Source organism: Thermobia domestica, chromosome 5 (genome assembly GCF_964235325.1).
Source record: "Thermobia domestica chromosome 5, izTheDome1.hap1.1, whole genome shotgun sequence".
NCBI classification, from domain to species: Eukaryota; Metazoa; Arthropoda; class Insecta; order Zygentoma; family Lepismatidae; genus Thermobia; species Thermobia domestica.
In genome coordinates, this window is record NC_137458.1 from 319270871 (window position 1) to 319291538 (window position 20668).

The window sequence follows — 20668 nt, forward strand, 5'->3', positions numbered from 1 at the left end:
AGCATCGAATAGGGTATCAGAAACGAAAAAACGTGCTTACTACTCGCCTTATCCAACAAAGAAAAGAAAAAGAAGTAATATGGTACATATTTGATATATAACTAATTATTACAAAATTTAAATATTGTTTTGTTTTACCTAACAAATCAACAGCACAAATCAATATTAAATTGATCAAGCTTCAATAATTATTTTTTTATATATAGATTTTGAAGCTTCTTTTTCTAGTGCAAAAACTAGAGAAGCATGTTACAAAATTTAATAAATTTCAGCCCCAAATTAATAATAAGGCTATATGCTGCATTTCATCACGCTTCTGCTAAGAAATTGGCTTTGGGATTTCGAGACGTAAGACATCACTTACATTTCGAAACTGGATTACTACCAAATCGGACTGGACTTCATAGTGCAGTCAAAATAAGGTTTGAGGTAGACATTTAGAATTAAAAAGATGGGACCTTCTGCAATTTGTTCGTGATCTCTTTCTCATTAACCTCCAGAAAATCCAAAAAAAAATGCTGTTGCCGGTTTTCCGCCATTTTGAATATGTAGTCTGCCATTTTGGATTTCTCACATGCAATTAGTTTATGGCTCATAACTTCTAAACTAATTAACGTAGAAGAATCATTCTTTCTTTATTATACTTCTAATGTTATGCGTAATGCTATAAATTACTATCACTTTTCTCCTAGTAACCATGTTTGCATAACTTTAGGATAAAGTGAGAAATTGGGATCTGTATTAGGGGACATATTCTTTTCATTGCCTCATACAACTTAGCAGAGTAGAAATATGACAAAAGTGCTCGAATAGACGTTGCTGGAAATTTCAAAAGCTTTAAAATGATGTATATATTGTCACTATATACAATGTCAGAGATGTGCAATGAAGCTTCAAATGTTATCAGACTGCGTACAATTTCTGTAGAAACATATGAATGAATCATTTAACATGAAGGAAAAGATATTTAGTGATTTGAGACCTCTTTTCATTGCAATTTCCGGTAAGTATAAACAAGTTTGGAAGTCAGGCTAGTTTAATAAATAGTTCGTAAACAGTGGCGTTACCAGGGGGTGCGCTAGAACCCTGAAAGAAGACTTTCGCATCAGCTTCCTGTATGTAGGTCTGTGTATCATTTCTGGGTTCGAAGGGGAGTCCGGATCCCCGGACCTCCTCCCATTGGCTACGTGCCTGCGCGTTACCAAACGTTCAGTGTACCTTAAAGTTTTATCTATTAGTGCTTGAAAATACGAATTTAGGAAAAAATAAAAATGGTGATTTAAACAAGAGATTAATTATTAAAAATGAAGGAAAATATACTTACGGGAATTATTTGAGATGAATTTTGTATTCGATTTACAGCAAATACCATCATGTCTTATTTCATGATTTTCACTATTTTATTACAGTACTAGCTTTTGAATCGTGCTTAGATTCTTCTGCATATCTATTAAATTGCTAAACTTTAAAGTATTGTTGTTATAAAAAGGGAGACAATATACACTGATCACCAGTTGAATTATAGACACCTACCTAATAGCATGTAACACCACCTTTCGCTTTGATAACGGCGGTTACCCACCGCGGCATGGACTGCACGGGGCGCCTGAAGTGTTGTTGTGGAATCTTAATCCATATCTCCCACAGAGCTTGCAGTTTATTTGGAAGAGGGTCCACAGCTAAAGGCGTCGTTCCATGGCGTTCCATCGGATTGAGGTCCGATGACTGTATTGTCAGGGAAGTGTTGGCAGACCAGAGGAGTACTCATCAAACCAGTTTCCTGCCATCCTAGAGCGGTGGACCGGCGCATTGTCCTGCTGTAAGATGAGGTCGCCACCTGAATGTAGAAGCCGAAAAAAAATGGCATGACATGGTCGTCCAGGATATCGCGGTAGCGTTTACCTTTGAGGGATTGTGTTACACGTGTTAGGCGACACATTTCAATCTACGTAAACATGCCCCAGATGAGAATAGCACACCACCGGCCTGCACAGTTCCCTGCTGTCACGATGGATCCATTTCCTATTGCAGTTGGCGACGCACCCTTACCGGTTCATCGGCATGTACCAAGTGAAACTGTCCAGGCAACCTTTTTCCACATTTTCGCGGTCCAGAGGTAGTGTTCCTTTGCCCATGTTAGACGTTGATTCATGTTTTGTGATGTTAGAAGAGATACTCGCGTAGGTCGATGGCTTCTGTACCCCAAGGCGAGCAGATGGTTGCGAATTGTGGGGCTGCTGACACGTCGTTGTTGCCTTCAATTGAACCTCTCCGCGATTTGATGCGCTGTGGCCCGTCTATCGACTTTTACGATATGGGCGACTCGGCGTCTACCCTTGTCGTCGACACGCCCCTGACCGCCCTTGTAGGTGCGATTTTACCGGAAGCCAGGTACTCACGATACACCCTTGACACAGTTGCCTTTAAATATTCGAGCACCGCAGCCACTTCCGAAATCGAGCCACCCAGTCGTTTGGTCCCTACGATTTGACTACGGTCAAATGCACTCAGATCCTTAGTCTTGCCCATCACACACTGCACTGACACGGATACCAAGAGAGAAAGTACACAGCAGCAATACCCTCGCGATGCATTTCATTCACATGCATTGGTGGAGCCTCTGCAGGACGGTTTCTACAACTGTCCTGCTGTCTCTAATTCAACTGCTGATCAGTGTATGTGAAACCGTAAAAAGCCCTGTGATGATAAAGGGACTTAAACAAAAGTTCTAAATATACCAGTTTACTTTGAGACTTTTACTTTTCTCGATGGCGTTTTTCAGTTGAAAGTCCACAGTTTTCGTTAATTTCCTTGTCAAAGAAATTGGTTTTGATGACATCTTCATCATCACTTCCTTCATCTGCATCTTCAATTAAAGTATTGCTATTACCACATCCGTGTCCACTACTCTACCCACAAAATGATGTACAATCTAGCTCTCTTCTTTTGCAGTCACAATTGTTTTCGCAGTTCGTCTGGCAGTTGCATGCTATAAACTTTAACAAATCTTCTGGAGCAGGTTGTTCAAGTGTTGTTACAGGAAGAAGGCAATCATTACAAATTTTCCAGCACACTCAGTTTGAAACATCTCTTGATTTTTCCACTGCTGAACTTGATAAAACACAGGGAGACTATGCTGATTTGCAGAAGCTGTTGTTGGAAATAGTACTGCTATCACTATCACTATAAGTTGAAAGTGTCACTAATGCATTGTTTGAATACATTCTTTTTGTATATGCAGAATCATGTATAATACAGATTTTTCTTTCTCTGCAAATCTATATAACGCTAAGAACATATTTTCTCCAACAGCTGCCACATCAGCAGATGGTGATGGGTTGTTGAAAACATCCATTTTTCGACCCAGGTCTTAATTGTTTCCCAGTATTTTGTACGCAACTTTCTTCCCTTTACTTTACTGGAGCAGAAGTTGTATCACAACCAGTGAAGGCATGCAGAAATGAAATGCAGTTCACCATATCTCCCAATGCTCTTTGAAGTTTGGCACTGCTGTATATCTTATGTGGTGGCTTCGAACCAGTTATAAACAAGTCTCAGCTGTTGCGAGTGCTACCATCAGAACCAAAATATCTCAATCTTCTCCCAATATTACTGACGAGCCAGATTTTTTAAAGATTTATTGTGATTAACACAACTAATGTGTATGCATCTCAAGGTGATTGATGTACGGTACAACCAGATTTCTCGAGATATTTCGTTAGAAGTGATATCAATTCGGATTTGTTCTTTGTGTTAAAAAGAAATTCCTGTTGGGATAAACGAACAATGTGAATACTATTCTCAACGATTACGCATATTCATGGTTTCTTTGTTTATGTCCAGTGTTTTATGTCCAAATCATAACCAACAAATACAATCCATTATTTAATATAGTGTTTTGTGATATACTTCACATATTGCTCATATAATTAATTGACCGCAAAAATTATGGAAAACCAAGAACTAGAATTTTGGGACTGTTTTAGTATAATATCAACACATATAACATATTCTAACAGGTTTAATCTTTTTTTAAAAAAATATTTGTTTGACCGATTTTTGTCGTAATTACACTAGCCGAGGCCTATTTATTCAAAAAGGCGGAAACCTCGCAACTGGATTTTTTTGTGGGATAATCTTTTTAAAACGTTTATCTCAAACATTAATTTCAATGGACACATAGGCCTACATACAGAAAGATAGTGGGAAAGTCTACTTTCAGGGTTCTCGCTTACCCCCCGCCGACGCCACTATTTACGAACTATTTATTAAACTAGCCTGACTTCAAAACTTGTTTATACTTACCGGAAATTGCAATGAAAAGGGGTCTCAAATCACTAAATATCTTTTCTTCATGTTAAATGATCCATTCATATGTTTCTACAGAAATTGCGCAGTCTGATGACGTTTGAAGCTTCATTGCGCATCTCTAACATTGTATATAGTGACAATATATACATCGTTTTAAAGCTTATGAAATTTCCAACAACTTTTATTCGAGCACTTTTGTCATATTTCTACTCTGCTAAGTTGTATGAGGCAATGAAAAGAATATGTCCCCTAATACAGATCCCAATTTTTCACTGTATCCTAAAGTTATGCAAACATGGTTACTAGGAGAAAAGTGATAATAACTTGTTATATTGCCTATAATATTAGAAGTATAATAGAGAAAGAATGATCCTTCTACGTTAATTAGTTTAGAAGTTAGGCATAAACTAAGTGCATATGTGAAATCCAAGATGGCAGACTACTTATTCAAAATGGCGGAAAACACGCAACTGAATTTTTTGGGATTTTCTAGAGGTTAATGAGGAAGAGATCACGAGCAAATTGCAGAAGGTCCAATCTTTTTATTCTAAATGTCTAGGTTTGGCCCGTTTTTGATGTAATTTGACTGGACTATTCAGCAGTTCCCCCTTTTCTGTTCTTCCATTTTTTCATAGCTATTTTAAGCTCAGAGGCAAAGGCAAAGCTGATTTCTACAATAAAAATTATTTTATTACTTGTTAGAAATTTTATATTAACCTTATTTACATTTAGATTCGATTAGCTGTTCCCAAATTCCACACATCCCTTAGCGAAAAGACAGAAAACTTAAAGGCAATTGTTAGGCTTATTTAGAGATATTAGTAAAAACAACTGGGATATTTTAGTTTTAATGATGTATGAGTCAGCTATGATGTGTTTAAATTGAGTTGTTTACAAATTTGTTTAAAGTTTGATTTTTAAAATACATGTCTAAGGTTATATTATTGAAATTGTTTTAAATTACAATTGTAGCGGAATTTGATATGTAAATTTTCCATTAATATTAGTTAATTTAAAAAAGTGTTATATTATTTTACTCATAATGATGTTGAATATTCTTATTAACCACAGTTACATAGGTTAAAAAAATATTTTCGTGCATTTTTGGTCAAAACTCAATTTATTATATATTAAAAATAATTATATATATATATATATATATATATATATATATATATATATATAACTGAGTTTTATAATGTCAGAAAAAGAACATCTTGAAAACTACTTGAGTTAGCCCATAACGAAAAGCATGCTAGGCGAAATTAAAATATTGTAAGTAAATTATTTGCTTCAGTAAATGTGTTTTGGTCAATAATTTTTATTTCTTGGTTTTGGTTCATTTCTTGATCACTTCTATGAATAATTTTCATTTATAGCCAGTACGAGTGCATTTAGTTTTAAGAGAAGTCAATATTTTATTAATGTAAAATGGGATAGCATGGAGGTTCATAAATAACATATCTCTTTATTTCAAAGTATTGGCTCAAATACATTCTTTCTACTAAAATATGGATAAGTTATGTTCGCTTTAAAATGTTTTAAAAATGGATAAACGAATTGGATCTGAGTAGGATTTGGCTACAACATGAGATAGGAAATGAACATTTGTATAAAATTAAGTTATTATGATTTTAGATTAAAAATGAAGAATCCATTCTTGGGCTGCGCAACTTCAATTCTTGACTGTTTTAACACTTAATAAAGAGGTCCATGACATCTTTTAAAATAGCTATCAGCTGTAGAAAATTGTTTTTGCAGAAACTGCTAATTTGACCTCACATGAAGGGAAACAAATGTTAGTATATACGAGTATTATACTATTAAAAAAACAGAAAAACTCGTATTAGTATTTCTAGATAAAGAAATTTGTTTTTGGGAAACGAAATACTCCAAGAGGCAGATCGAATATTGGAAATTGAGAAATCAACAGCAAAAGAGTAATTGCTGATTTGTTGTTACACCATAAGGTAAGTTTGGGAAGACTTTTGGATCTATTTGATATTAATAGATGCACAATACTAAATCAAATACATAATGAACGTTGAACACCTGTTTTGTTGCTCTTTCATAAGCAAAAATAGAAGTTACATAGTTCACAATAATCTTTTTCATGTTTTCGTCTCATTATTTTTCAATATAAAAAACATATTCGCGTCAATGGGGCATCAAACTTCACAAGAACATAAACTTCTATCTTATCAAATGGATCCTATGATTGCAACAGTTATTAAGGCTGATGAAACATCAATCTCATAGTTTGAAACAGCAATTTATGTAAGGGTTATATTCATCTTCAGAACTAGTGTGTGTTGTAATAATTTGCTACAGTGGCAAATCTAGCCCGGAGTCGGAGAGGCCTATGTCCCCAGTTTTTTGAGTGACAAAAATAATTTAAGCTATTATTTATATTTTTGGGAAACTTTAATGTAAACTCATGAAATACTTATCATAGTCTGGATTCCGGTTAGCCCTCCCAGTTTTTTATCTTGTAGGTCCGCCACTGATTTGCTACCACATTTCTTTCATTCATTCTTATAATTCGATTTAGTACGAGGTCTTTTTGATTTTCTATCATATGGAAGATTTCATAATTTACGAGATCTTTTACAGCGATAATGTTTTCTAAAGCCATAGAATTTGTCAGTGTTTTATCCAGTCTCCTCAATTTGGAGGCTGGGAGAGGGAATCTGAAGTTCTAGGGGTGGCTATATTTGTCAACTTTTAGGTTTGCTACAGTTATAAGGCATATATACAGAGTGGAAGGTAATTCGACCGAAAATATGCGGTAGGGGACTCCTTATATTAGTGAAAGAAAAAGTTCTAATATACATGGCTCGAAAAACACCTCCTTTCAGAGTTATAAACCGTCGAAAATTTAAAATATCACGTTTTAATATCAGGGGCGTCATTTCAGATCGCTTCAGGGAGAGCAATAGCCAGTGCCGTGTCGTGGGGAGCAAGCGGGGCGACGGCCGCGGGCACCGAAACAAGGGGTCCAAAATTCGGGAGGAAAAAGAAAGAATATATAAAATGGAAGGAAAAGTAATAAAAAGTTCTGAAAATTAAGGAAAAGCAGGATTTAATTTTGAAAGTTTAGTTGCGCTTCGCGCCAACCATGGTGGCGTTTCGTGACTGGTCTGTAGATCTCTCTACGGAGTCGCCGTCGTATACTCTCGTCCCGGGCGCTGATTTTTCACGGCAAGGCACTAGCAAGAGCACCACCAACATAAGACTTTCACGTTTTGTACTAGTATATTAGTAGAAAATCTATTAAAGTATCAGTATTCCTCAAACTCTTGGGGACAATTGCCCCTTCCTGCCGCCCTAAATGACGCCCTTGTTTAAAACACTGATCACGAGATCACCCTGAATTACCATTCCCTATATACCTAATTAAAATTCAAATCGTTCCCACAATGCAACGAAAATATCAACAACTCTGATGTGTGTAGAAAGCGGATCACGCAGGCTTCTCTGCAATATACTTCCATAAATTTTATTCGTTATACTTACACATTACATACATTTTCTTTATTTACGTTTTTTTTTCTTATATATCTGCCCTGTTCTTTTTCTTTATTTCTTCTTTTGCCCTGTTTCTCATTATATAGTTTCCCCAATTTTTGTCCCTGTTCAATACCCGACTATGGACACTGTTCTATAACGGTTGCCGTCATACAAGGCATAATTTGCGATTTATTTTGCAATGTTCTTCATAGCATTTATAATCCGCCTTATACAGAGTAGTTTTGACGTACGATTAGAGTCATACTACTGCGGCCTGACTACTGCAGGAAACATATGGTAGTCGAACTCTTTAGTATGGCACTAATCACGCGTCAAAACGACTTCTGCATAAGACGCAATGTCTTTTGGCATTTGTTGCGTTACGTTACTATACGCGCAATTTTACGAAGACTGGTACGGAACGATTTCTTGACCTATTCCCGATTTTGACATTTAATTTTTAAGTTCACTTGCCTTATGATCTTTCTTAATTTGTCCCTTTTCCATCACTTTAACAAACTTATTACTTTAACCTCCTACTCATACTTATCATTGTACTACACCTTTCACTACTTTTGTAAGTTGCCGGAAAGTCTTGGAATCTTATTCCGTACTAGCTTCCGAAAAAATTACGGAGTGTAACAACACAACGTAAAACCAAGTATAACTTTTCTGCCTATTATCTCAAACTGAAACGTAGATTTTTGCGTTACGTTTGACAAAATACACAGCATTCTCTATGATACTATTAGTACATATATAGAAGGCTGTGCAAAATATCTTGCGTCGCACTGATGCTAAACAGAAAAAGAACAAATGAACAACAGAACGCGGGATCTTATGCCCTGGCGGAATATATGATCAATAAGTTTCAATCTTGAAGTGATTTAAAAAACAAATAATGTTGTAAGTAAATAAGAGAAGTTCATGAAAATTCGTTCATAAATAAGTAAGTATAATATAATAGGGGTTAAGTTTAGAGTTACCCCTCCGCTTTTTATAAAAATCAGGAAAATTTACAGGAGAAATGAGGTAAGAAATGACAATTTGAAGTTTTTACTTGATGTTTTAGGAAAGTAACTTCGGCAGTAGAGTTATGTTTAATACGAGAACAGATATGCGGAAGTTAGTACTATTTGTCGGATGCGGAAGCATTCGCGGAAGGTTTCAGCAACATGGTAGTTGTAAAATATGGCGAACAGGTGTAACGGATGCTCAAAAATAATGAAGAAAACCTTTTAAATTTTTGTGAAGCCCACGGAGTAGTGAAGTTAAGTGAAATGTGACAATTTTTAATACTTTAAGCACTGTTTTTTGTATGTTGCAAAGTCCAAGGGCAACTCTGGACTGGAGGGGCAACTCTAAACTTAAGCCTATAATAGCAACTAAGTGATGTCAGTTAATAATAGTCACTCGTGATTAACCATGTAATGAAAAACTTATTCATACGAAATGATTATGTATGGGTAATACCGTTTTCATCATTTATGGTCTGCTTATATGGTTCTGTCAGTAAATTTCCGCACTATTCCATTTTATGGGGATACTTATATACATGAAATATGAATTCGTAGCAAGAAATGCACTCTTACTGCCGTAGAAATTGTTAAGGGAAGAGTTGCATTAATGACTGCAGATTGACTTTAAAAGGACGAAGTCCAACGTTTGTAAACATATGACATAAAAACTACAGTACATAAAATATGAACCAACTTGTGCTAAGTGGCTACTGAAAGCACGACATATATAAACGCATCAGAGCAGGAGCACAGAAGAGGTCCCGCGTCGGTGTGCATCCGTAGGGAACAGGCACTAAACAACGGTAGATATAAACGAGGACAGTAGCAAAACACTTCATTTGGCATAAACATACATCCTTTACGTATGTCAACTTTGCGACGCTTTTATAATCACTTTGTGCACCTTTATGTAACACTTCACGTCATCGTATCTTCCTTATGGAGTACTATTACGTGTTAAGAAGTACACTTTGCATTTCGTATTCTTACCTTATAAATCCTAATATATTTTGGTCACTTGTACAATTCTATTGTGAAATCAGAGAAACTTCTGTGAAATCAAGAAACTTCCATATATTTTTCGTTTCGCTCGTAGGGAGTAGGCGCGTCACTCACACTTACTGGTACACATACAACACTTCCACTATTACTCAAAATCAATTTCAGTATGGTGTGCACTGACAGTAAATACTTATATTCACACTCTCATTCCTTTACGAAAAATGTCTCACATCGCATTATACGTATAAATTTTCTATTTGGTGGAACCGTCTGCTCGAGTGAACCCAAAAAATGTATGAACGGATTGTGATTCGAGTCTGGATAGCGTACTAGTTAACACATCAGTATAAGAAGCCAGAAAGCCAGATTCGAATCTTGGTCCAGACGTGCATTCTTTTTTTACTGTTTATTTATCATTGAGGTCGCGCTTCTAGGGAATTTTTTGTGATATAAAATCGTTATTTCCACCATTTATTATATTTAATTTGACGCTTTGTTATTTATCTTTGTACATGGCGAATGAAGGTAGCACGATCAATCGTTTCAATCCCACTTATTCTAACTTTCAAACTTCTTGTCTAAAATAATAAACAATTCTGGCCAAAGCATATATTATCTAATAAATAATATCGTTACCGTTCCAGCAAAGTGTCTTTGCCTTCAACAGACGCATTATAAAACACAATCTCTAAGACTACAGCTTACATATCTGAGAAAATGAGAGGAGGTCAAATCAAGGAACCAATAAGATCCGATCTTCTGAAAATATTTGAGGACAATTCAATTTTTCTTTTACAGGACAAGGAACTTCAGTAGGTTGAAACTATAGGAACACGTTGCTTGCATTCAAAACAGTTCTTGTTCATGACTAAAGCGGTAGCCGAAATATAGAGAAAAATTTAACTCGGAACAAAGACGACAGGACCGTGGTACAAGGTAAGTTCTTAATGTTATAGGAGTGGTTCTAAACCTTTTCGATTTATTTTATAACTTATCCTAATAGAATTAACCATTTTTTCCCTTAAAATTTTACCGGAAAAATGTATTTTTCCCATTTCTTTCACCAACTATAATAACCGAATTTTTATATCGGTTGAATATTTTTCATCATTATAAAATTGTTATAAAACTCACCAGGGGTAAAAGTGGGTCTGAAAAAGTAGGGGGACGGTAGGTAGCGGCATGCCGTCACCCTGCCTATCTTTGCCCATTGTAATATTTAGGAACTGGGGGACGCCATACATATTTTTTGTAGGTGGAGAGATGACGTTCTCCCGCGTTCCCCCCTCACTGTTACCAATGAAACACGATATAAATGAAGCAGAAATTTAGGTTTTATTAAGTGGATGATCAAAATAAATATTGAAGGATCAGAAAATACAATTCTCAATTTTTGCATGTTAAATATTTTATCAAAGAATATAAAATTTTGTTCTATCGTGAAAAGCTCCGTTTAAAAAGATACTAATACTAATCAAGAGCACACATGTAGACAAAGATTTTATCCCCCTCCAAACAAATAAAAAGTAAAAGTTAAAGAGAAGTGACAAATCTATGAAATGTCGGATGCCCCTAAATAGTCTATCGCGCCTCAATGGGCCTTGTTTGTTCCAATTCTTCCTTTGGAAAAGAGAACGTCCCTTAGGGGCGTGAGAACTACTACTCTATAGCATTTTTTAGTAAGTATAAATACAGGATTATTCAAAAAGCGCACCGGTCTTATTACATTGTTCCAATTCTCCCTTTGGAAAAGAGAACGTCCCCTATGGGTGAAGAACTACTGCTCTATAGCATATTTAGTAAGTATAAATACAGGGTTATTCAAAAAGCGCGCCGGTTTTATCACATCAAATTATGAACTTAATTTTTTTCAAAACTGACTAACAAAATTCATAAACACGATCATCACACATTCCGATTTCAGGTATGGTGAATGACGTCGGGCATATGACCTCCTCTACTGCGATGCCATGCAATAACTTTGTTCGTGAAATTCCCTATACTGCCTGACAAGTTTCCACTTGAATTTCCTCCTTTAATTCACGGATCGAGCGGGATTTATTGACATACACCAATGATTTAAGAGTACTTCAAAGAAAAAAGTCACAAGAAGTTACGTCGCATGATCTCGGGGGCCATTGTTGGTTAGCATTACGCGAAATGAGGCGATCGGGAAACCGCTCTTGGAGATATTGCATTGTTTCGCGGGCAGCATGGCAGATGACACTATCCTGCTGAAACCACAACTCTTGAATGTCCATTCCATCAAAATGAGGCCACAAAAACTCTCTTATCATCGCACAGTATCTGTTTCCATTAACTGTCACAGCTTGTCCTACCTCATCTTAAAAAAAAAAAAAAAAAAAAAAAAAAAAAAAAAAAAAAAAAGATGCCGCCCGCCCAAAAGCCGCTCCAAACTGACACTCGTGTAAATGCTTTTCCTTTTCTTCAGTTATGCAAGGAGTTTCTGACCCTCAGATACGGCAATTCTGCTTATTCACAAATCCATTTAAGTGGAAATTCGCCTCGTCACTGAAGATGATTTTGTTCGCAAAGTCGTCGTCTTCTCAAAAACCAGTCAACAAAATTTCGCCTCTTCGCGTAATTACCCTCTTTCAGCTGCTGCGCAGGGCCGTGCCGTGGAAAATTAGCGCCCGGGGTGAGAGTATACGACGGCGCCCCCATATATATATTCCAAGTAATTTTTCCTTTCTTTTGCTCCTTTTTCTCCCGATTTTTTCGCCCCCTTACTTCGGCGCCCGGTGCCGTCCCCCCCACGGCACGGCCCTGCTGCTGCGTTAACTAAATTTTGTAAATGTGGTAATGGAGATCATACTGGAGAATTGTCTGTACTGAAGAACGTCCTATGTCTAATTCTTGGGAACGGCAAGGAACCGATTTCATTGGACTAACAGCCACTCTGTCACGAACCACCGCAATATTTTGCTCAGAACGACCACTACGACAATGCCCAGGACTTTCAGTGTTCACTGTTGAACCGGGTTTCAATGAACTTTTTCATAAGTGCGAACTGTTGATTCATTCGTGCCTCATTTCGCCCTACAACCGCGCGAAGGTGTCTAACAGTTGCTGCATAACTTTCTCCGTTCTGGTAAAAAGTTTTCACAATTAGCACACGTTGCGCTGTAGCAAACTGCTCCGTGGTTAGACAGAGACTGAAGAAATGCGAGAAATTCAGACTAAGGTTACTATCTGAATGTTTGTGGGTAGAGCAGCAATACAAAACAATTTCGGCAACCGAGAAACAATAATTTGCGAGACGATCCAAAACCGGTGCGCTGTTTGAATAACCCTTTACCTCATGGAGAAGTTGAACCGTAGTATCTTTTACTATGCTTTTCCTCGTACAGTTTATAAATGGAGCATATAGGACAAGAGCGATACTTATTATCAATTTTCAATGTAGGTACCTTGAACGTATAGTTAATTAAAGCTTATTGAATGCTATTGAATAAGTGAGAAAATGTACGACTGCGCCCAGAATCAACCCAGGTGCCTGGGTTACCGTGCCGGTGCGTTGACCGACTCTCCGCCCTGATTTGCCACATTTTTACACTCTTGTTTCATATAAGTGCTTGGCCACTCGGAGAACATAAGTGTCTATCACAACTCCTGTTGTGGTTGGACAACCAATGTCGGCACTACAGAACATCTCGGACGACTGATTTATATATTACAGTAGCAGAAATGCGCGTTCTTCACACGGGAAGAAAAATGTTTGTGCAAAATCTCTGATAGTAAAAAAATGTGTGAAGTATATAACGACTAGCAATGCGTTCAGCATTAACCCTATCGATTCTCGGGCCAGTAACCTGATCCACCGTTTAGTTTGGGTTGCCTACCTCACAGACGTTATGGTTTACTGTACATATATGTACTGTAAATTTTGACCCCCTCAATCCCTCTTGAATCGAAAATCTAAAAAAAAAAAAAAAAAAAAGCTTCGTACACGATTAGACTGGTGACGATACGTGTCTACAAAATTTGGTGGCTGTAGGCGATTCCTTTCTATGAGAATATACGATACAAAGACACGTATTATTTTATCTAATAGTATTATATGATAAAAGGAGGAAATACTCGATTTTTCTTACATCAGTTCCTCTTCAGCTACGAAACCAATTATATTTGTCCGAAGTTACTACTAAGTTCTCAGATTGTCACGTCGGTGAAATAACTGGCGTACAAAAAATAATTTAATTTTCATTTAGTCTGTACGAAGTGTGTACTCTATAAATAACTTTTATTTGTTAATGCTACTTTTTTTTTTCTTGCATAGTGGTTGAAGATAACACAATCATATTTCGCGCATCCTTATATATTCTGATTTAATCGTTTATTTACGGATGGTTTCGTACTTATACGCACACCAAGCGAGCTTTCTCCTCTGCGTACGGTATTGAATGAACACCGTGAAGCTATTTGAAGCTATACGTAGGTTTGCAACCTTTTGGTAAGTTATTGAGCGTATTCCTCGGACCCAATTTTTTTATTTTTTTTTTACATAAAACAATTTATTAAGAATAGTACATAGAAATACATATATTCATGAATGAAAAATTTAAACCAAAACCAGAAAACTCGTAGCATCAGCTTCTTAGCGGTTAGTTAAACAGAAGTTACGAACCATTAAACCAGGCAAAAATGAACATCATGACGGTGATTTCAGTGCTACCAATACGAGAAATGTTACCAATATCTTGATAGTCATAGACACACGTCCTGGGTCGAAAATAAAGAAATATCATTTGCATATTTTGTAAATATTATAGATAATTGACGTAATTAGGGTCTCTCGACGCTGAACATTTTCTTTATATTCGGAATGGCTGCCTAATTAGAGACAGATGGCAACCATAGCTATAATGAACACGTGTATGACGCAAATACGCTATTTGATCATGTTTGTCGTTCCATTGTTGTTATATTAAATGAAGGTCTGAGTGGAAAATAGGCGTATGCCACAAAATGCATTTTCTCAGAAATAATTTTCCCAGTAGAGCTGACGATTCGAATTGTTCTCATTTGGTTGTATTTCAAAATGAACCTCACGTTTTACGAGAGTGATTCAGAAAGTAATGCCTCCAAGGTGTGATATCTTTAGTTGTTTTTGACAGATAGCACCGATACATTTATCAGTGGAAAGCTTGCAATTTTCAGCTACAAATGATATTACCATTTTTCAACATAATCCCCAATACGGGCGCGGAACAAGGGTTTTCATACTGTCGGCGAAGAATTGTTGTGGCTGCTGGCAACACCATTATCGAACTGCTGCCTCCGCCTCTGCGTCACAACTGTAGCGTTAGCCTTTAAGGTGATCTTTAAGTTTGGGGAAGAGCCAAAAGTCGCAGGGCGCAAGATCCTGATTATAGGTAGGATGAAGCAGAATATCAACAACACTTTGCCAGCAAATGGGACAACTTCGAATTTTTTGGCTGTGGAGAGGACGTGTGGCGGTATTCCATCGACTGACGCTTCGTTTCCGGGTCGTAATGGTGTATCTACTACTTGTTGCCGGAGATGAGTGTTCCCGGATGCACAACCTTCCGCAGTCAGAAATTCAATGACAGTTTTCTGTTTCAACCAGATGTCACCACTGGATGCTATGGACTGCTCCATTACTCTGGAATGAGAAGAGATAGGAAGGTGAAACAAGTGACATTTTATAGCTTAAATATCTGTGCATTAATAAACAGTTCAGAGTGTTTGCAATACTATTGATCAAGTAGTGGGCTTGAAGGCATTTCTTTCAGAATCGCCCTCGTAGTATAGACGCAAGTAGTCAGAAGGTGCCAGTTGGACTCAAAATTAAGTCTTCCAAAATTGTGACATACGTCTATACGTCTTTCTTACTGAATCGCTCAAACAGTCAAAAAAAAAAAAAAAAAGTACATCACTATTTATAATAATGTTTATTTCTAATTGCAGGTCTTGAGAAAATATTAACGTAGGCTGCAGAGTATTGTTCCGTACAATAAAGTTTATTTCGCCGAAGATAGTGATCATGAATTCTCTAGATGGAATGTTTGCTCCACCCAGTAAGTTCTTGTTTTACTAAAACTTCCTGTAGTAATTATACTTGGTCAAGGGAGCGGGATATCAGTTCACCATTTTCCTCAGAAATCCCGTCTGTCATTTGATTTTCAGCATCTGTTTGACTTCACGTAATGTATATTCAGTGGATGAGTCACGTAATTTCGTTCATATGTACAAAGCAGAACTTACCCTGCACCCGCTGATACTGTGTTTCATTTTTAAATTATATCTTCGATATTTCATCCCTCTTGGGGTCTTTGGTGACGATCAGTCCATACGTAAACAGATTTCTTTGTTGATTTTTGTCCTGGAGGAAAAAAAAAATAAAAGTAATAATATATGTTTTAACACTTGAAGGTTGGAATCATGTCCGTTCATTTGTAAGAAATTAAGATAACCTCAATATTATGATCTGTTCTTATTGCGTAACGAAAGTCACTGCACACTGCTGTACTTATATAACTAATTAACTCAGGAATGCGTTTAAATATTTATTAATGCCGAAATTCTCAATGGAAATCCCCACCTTCGTCAGCACCTTATTTTTTAATAATGCTGTTTTAATAACATCTCATGGCTTTCGTTATATAATAATAATAATAATAATAATAATAATAATAAACACAATGCGATGTGGTTAAACTAACTTGGAACATTTTGAAAACAAAATGCGTAAAACGTACCGTATGGATAGTCTGTAACAAATATAGTAGTTCAAATACAGTAATGTTTTTGTTTGCTTCAACTCTATTATGATTATTTTTTATTTTGTTTTACTTCTATTATTATTTCTTTTACCAATAAGGTTATGCTTGTCGGTATTATTTTGAGAAGACTGAAAATAATAATAAATAAATAAAACATTATTCACGAATACTGTGTAATAACTGTAATGGCCCAGCGTACCGTGATCGCTAACGCTCTCATCTTTGGTGCGAGCGGCCCTGGGTTCGATTTCCGGTGGGGACACTTGGTCTAAAAAGCCATCCTGAGCCTTTAGCCAGCCATCCTGAGTTAGATTTTCGTGGGTTTTCTCATTCCCACCAGGCAAATGCCGGGATGGTACCTAACATACAGGTCCCAGACCAGTTCCTTCCTTTTCCTCGGATAGTGTGATCGAGGAGAAACGTTATCCATTATTTAAACAGGATGTTTGCCAAGACAAAGAATCTGTCCGCACAATGGAAAATGAAATGAAATTTTTTAGTTTTACGTCCTACGGTTATACCGGTTAGGCTAAAGGAGACGGTGATGATGAGAGATGAATGAAATGGTGGAATGAAGAAAGTGGGAGGAAACGGGAGAACCCCGAGAAAACCCACGCACACGGTGTTTGTCCACCACAAAGTTCACTTGGCGGGAGCAGGGTTTGAACCCGGAACCCCAAGCACCAGAGGTGAACGCTCTACCAATGAGCCACCGCGGCCCTCCGCACAATGGAGATATCTGTTATTCCGTTTGACTGTGTTATTCCGTGAGGAGAGGTTTGACTCTAGTGAACTTTTTCAAAGATAGAACTCTAAACAATTATTTGTTGAAATATTATTATCAGCTCTTAATTTATTTCGAAGTTAATCTCGTTTTCTCTTGCCTTGTGAAGTTATTTATAAATAATTCCTAATTCATTTTAGAGGAAATTTTGATGTATGAATCACATCAATACTCATCCAGTGTTACCTCTGGTGCATGGGATGCTTTGTTCGATCCCAGCTCGCGCCAAGTGAACTTTGTGGTGGACAAATACCGTGTGCGTGGGTTTTCTTGGGGTTCGGTTCTCCCGTTTCCTCCCACTTTCTTCATTCCACCATTTCATTCATTTCTCGTCATCACCGTCTCCTTTAGCCTAGCCTGCATAACCGAGGTACGTAAAACTTAAAGATTTCATCCAGTGTTTGTACAGATTCGGTTAATTTTTTCTGTAAAGTACAGTATTTATAATTTTGAATGTTTTTGATCATTTAAGCTGTTAAATTATTAGATATTCAAATTGTTTACAATGAAATGTGAATTCTTTTTAGAGAAGCCTACAAAAAACTTTATCCAGGAGAATATGAACCGAATCCGTGAGATGCAGGCTATGAAGAGGGCGTCCAAAGAACAAGCAGCGAATAAACCTTTGCCGCCGAAGCCTGATAAGTATACGAATGTTCCTTCCAAACTTATGGACTTCTGCTCGAAATTAAGTATTCCACCGAGGGCAGAGAATGCTGGGAAGGTCACTGCAGCACGTCCCATAAAGGCAAGCAGTGTTGGAAGGATGGAGAGCAACCCGAGGGTAAGTACACCTGTGTCCTTATATCCATCCTACCTTGTGTCCATCTTGTGTGTAAATGCCACTGAAGAAGTAGTTGAGATTTCAGGGTGTCTATCGGTCACGAAAGTCATGAAACAGTCACGAAATCAGAAAATGGTCATGAAAGTCAAGAAAAAGTCACGAATTTTAGCTTTTGGGTCACGATTTTTCTACAAATACAGGGTGTCCGAGAAGTCCTTTCCTGATTACAGAAATTGATAACTCAGGCTAGAAATAAGATAGAAATATGAAACTGGTGTTGAATTGTTTACAAACTACAAAAGTTTTGGTCACATCAGTACACTTCCACATGAGCACCCTTGGTAGCACGTAGCACATCTAGGCGATATTCAATTTCCATCCACACATTAGCCAACATCACTGGAGCGATCGATGCAACGACTGTGGTTATTCGTTGCTGCAGGGTTTCAAGATCTGGTACACGTGTTCGGTAGACCTCATCCTTGTTGTCTGGAACTGTCTCTGCACCGTGGTTGGTGATCATGTCTCATGGTACCAGAGAACACACTGTGCCTTCTCCTGGTTGGTTGGCATGGCTTCTTGGGCTTCTTACTTACGTCCTACAAACCTAAAACAAACAAAATTGAGACTTGGTAAAACAGAACAGAACAAACCTAACACAGACAAAAACTTTTATAGTTTGTAAACAATTCAACACCAGTTTCATATTTCTGTCTTATTTCTAGCCTGAGTTATCAATTTCTGTAATCAGGGAAGGACTTCTCGGACACCCTGTATAAGTACAGACTGGAAAATTTTATTCTATAAAACGTCAAAATTCAGCACAAAAGTGCCTATGGTCGGCTTTAGACGCTACCAAATCGCAAGCAAAGCACACCTCTATCGCATGTGTAGGGGGCGCGGTGGCTCAGTGGTAGAGCGTTCACCTTCGGTGCTTGGGGTCCCTGGTTCGATCCCAGCTCGCGCCGTGTGGACTTTGTGATGGACAAACACCGTGCTCGTGGGTTTTCTCGGGGCTCTCCCGTTTCCTCCCACTTTCTTCACTCCACCATTTCATTCATTTCTCATAATCATCGTCTCCTTTAGCCTAACCGCCATAACTGTGGGACGTTAAACTTAAAGATTTCATTTCATTTCATTTTTTCTATCGCATGCGTGAAAATTCGGTCTAATTCGCACCCAAATTCACTCTTGTGAATGTTACTAAATTTTATGGTTTGGTAAATAAAAGGTCACGAAATTTAATTTTGGAATTTTAGTGGACACCCTGGATATTAAAAAGTACGCTCGACTACACTAAACATTTCGCTCCCATTTCTCATTAAATGAAGTCATGCTGCAATTATTATTGAAATATTTATGAAATAACAAAATTACAATTCGCGTTTTCGAAATACTTAGAAGAAAAGAACCCAAGAATAAACTACCCTTTGTATTTTTTTACAGGTGAAATGACGTACAGTGGAATCTTAACAGCTTCGATAATCTCTTGAGGAACTGAAACAGCTGATCTCTGGCCGCTCACCAGCTGTTATTTGCTTGCAGGAAACTCGTTTTCAGCTTCCTCATTAATCTATTTTATCTCGTTACACGATTTACAAATATGACAAACATACAAATGATCACACTGCAGACGGCGTAGCCATTGCTGTGCTCTGTGACTTTCGTTCTTCATCTGTTAACTTAAACTCCAGGTTGCAAGAAAGAGTTCGTCGCTGAGAGTGAAATGACCATACTTAATAATGGCAGTACTTTTCTACTGGATCTGGTAACTACTCATGCATTGACCCCTCCCTCTGTAATGTTTCTCTTGCGGCTTCCTTCACATGAAAAGTACATCCTGATCTCCGTGATAGTACCGGTGATCATTTTCCAGTGATCACTATTCTTCTCCCTATTAGTAATTCATCCCATCGTCGACGCTTCAACATCAAGTGTACTAATTGGCCAGCATTTCGCGAGCCCAGTGAGTTTCATTCTCCTGAAGACTTATTCGTATGTAGCTGTAGACCTACTTGAGCAGATGCTGTCCATAGTTCCTTACCAGAGGCGGATTACTTGCTGGTCTGTAGAAATCTGTCGGCATGCCGACGTCCTTTTGCCACTTTTAATCGGCATCCCACTGCCAACAATTTTCAATAATTTCTCATTCTTCGTACCTGCACTAGGTACCTAATAAAATCTTGGAAGCCAAAAATTGGAAAGATTACGTAAGTATTTCAATAGTCTAACCCCTATGATTACCGGGGGGGGGGGGGGGGGCTCAGTGGTAGAGCGTTCACCTCCGGTGCTTGGGGTCCCTGATTCGATCCCAGCTTGCGCCGTGTGGACTTTGTGGTGGACAAACACCGTGCTCGTGGGTTTTCTCGGGGTTCTCCCGTTTCCTCCCACTTTCTTCATTCCACCATTTCACTCATCTCTCATTATCACCGTCTCCTTTAGCCTAATCGGCATAACCGTGGGACGTAAAACTTAAAGATTTCATTTTCCC

General features: G+C 37.6%; 2 protein-coding genes across 7 annotated transcripts in view; one reads left to right on the forward strand and one right to left on the reverse strand.

The window, feature by feature from the left end:
* The window catches only part of LOC145685671 (uncharacterized), a 63193-nt gene extending 62968 nt beyond the window's left edge, over nt 1-225 (reverse strand). Inside the window, exon 1 of the mRNA XM_081758066.1 lies at nt 139-225. The gene's annotated coding sequence lies outside the window, so the exon portion shown is untranslated. The remainder of the gene's footprint in view (nt 1-138) is intronic.
* Nucleotides 1-20668, forward strand: part of LOC145686813 (uncharacterized) — a 40136-nt gene that overhangs the window by 3661 nt on the left and 15807 nt on the right. The window contains exons 1-4 of one of the 6 annotated variants that reach the window (XM_081760509.1): nt 8504-8770; nt 10641-10778; nt 15795-15904; nt 17921-18177. In XM_081760509.1, coding sequence (XP_081616635.1) covers nt 15871-15904; nt 17921-18177 — 291 coding nt within the window. In that variant the 5' untranslated portion in view covers nt 8504-8770; nt 10641-10778; nt 15795-15870. Of the gene's footprint in view, nt 1-8503; nt 8771-10640; nt 10779-15794; nt 15905-17920; nt 18178-20668 lie in introns of those variants that run through there. The other 5 variants (XM_081760504.1, XM_081760505.1, XM_081760506.1 and 2 more) reach the window with 5 other exon arrangements.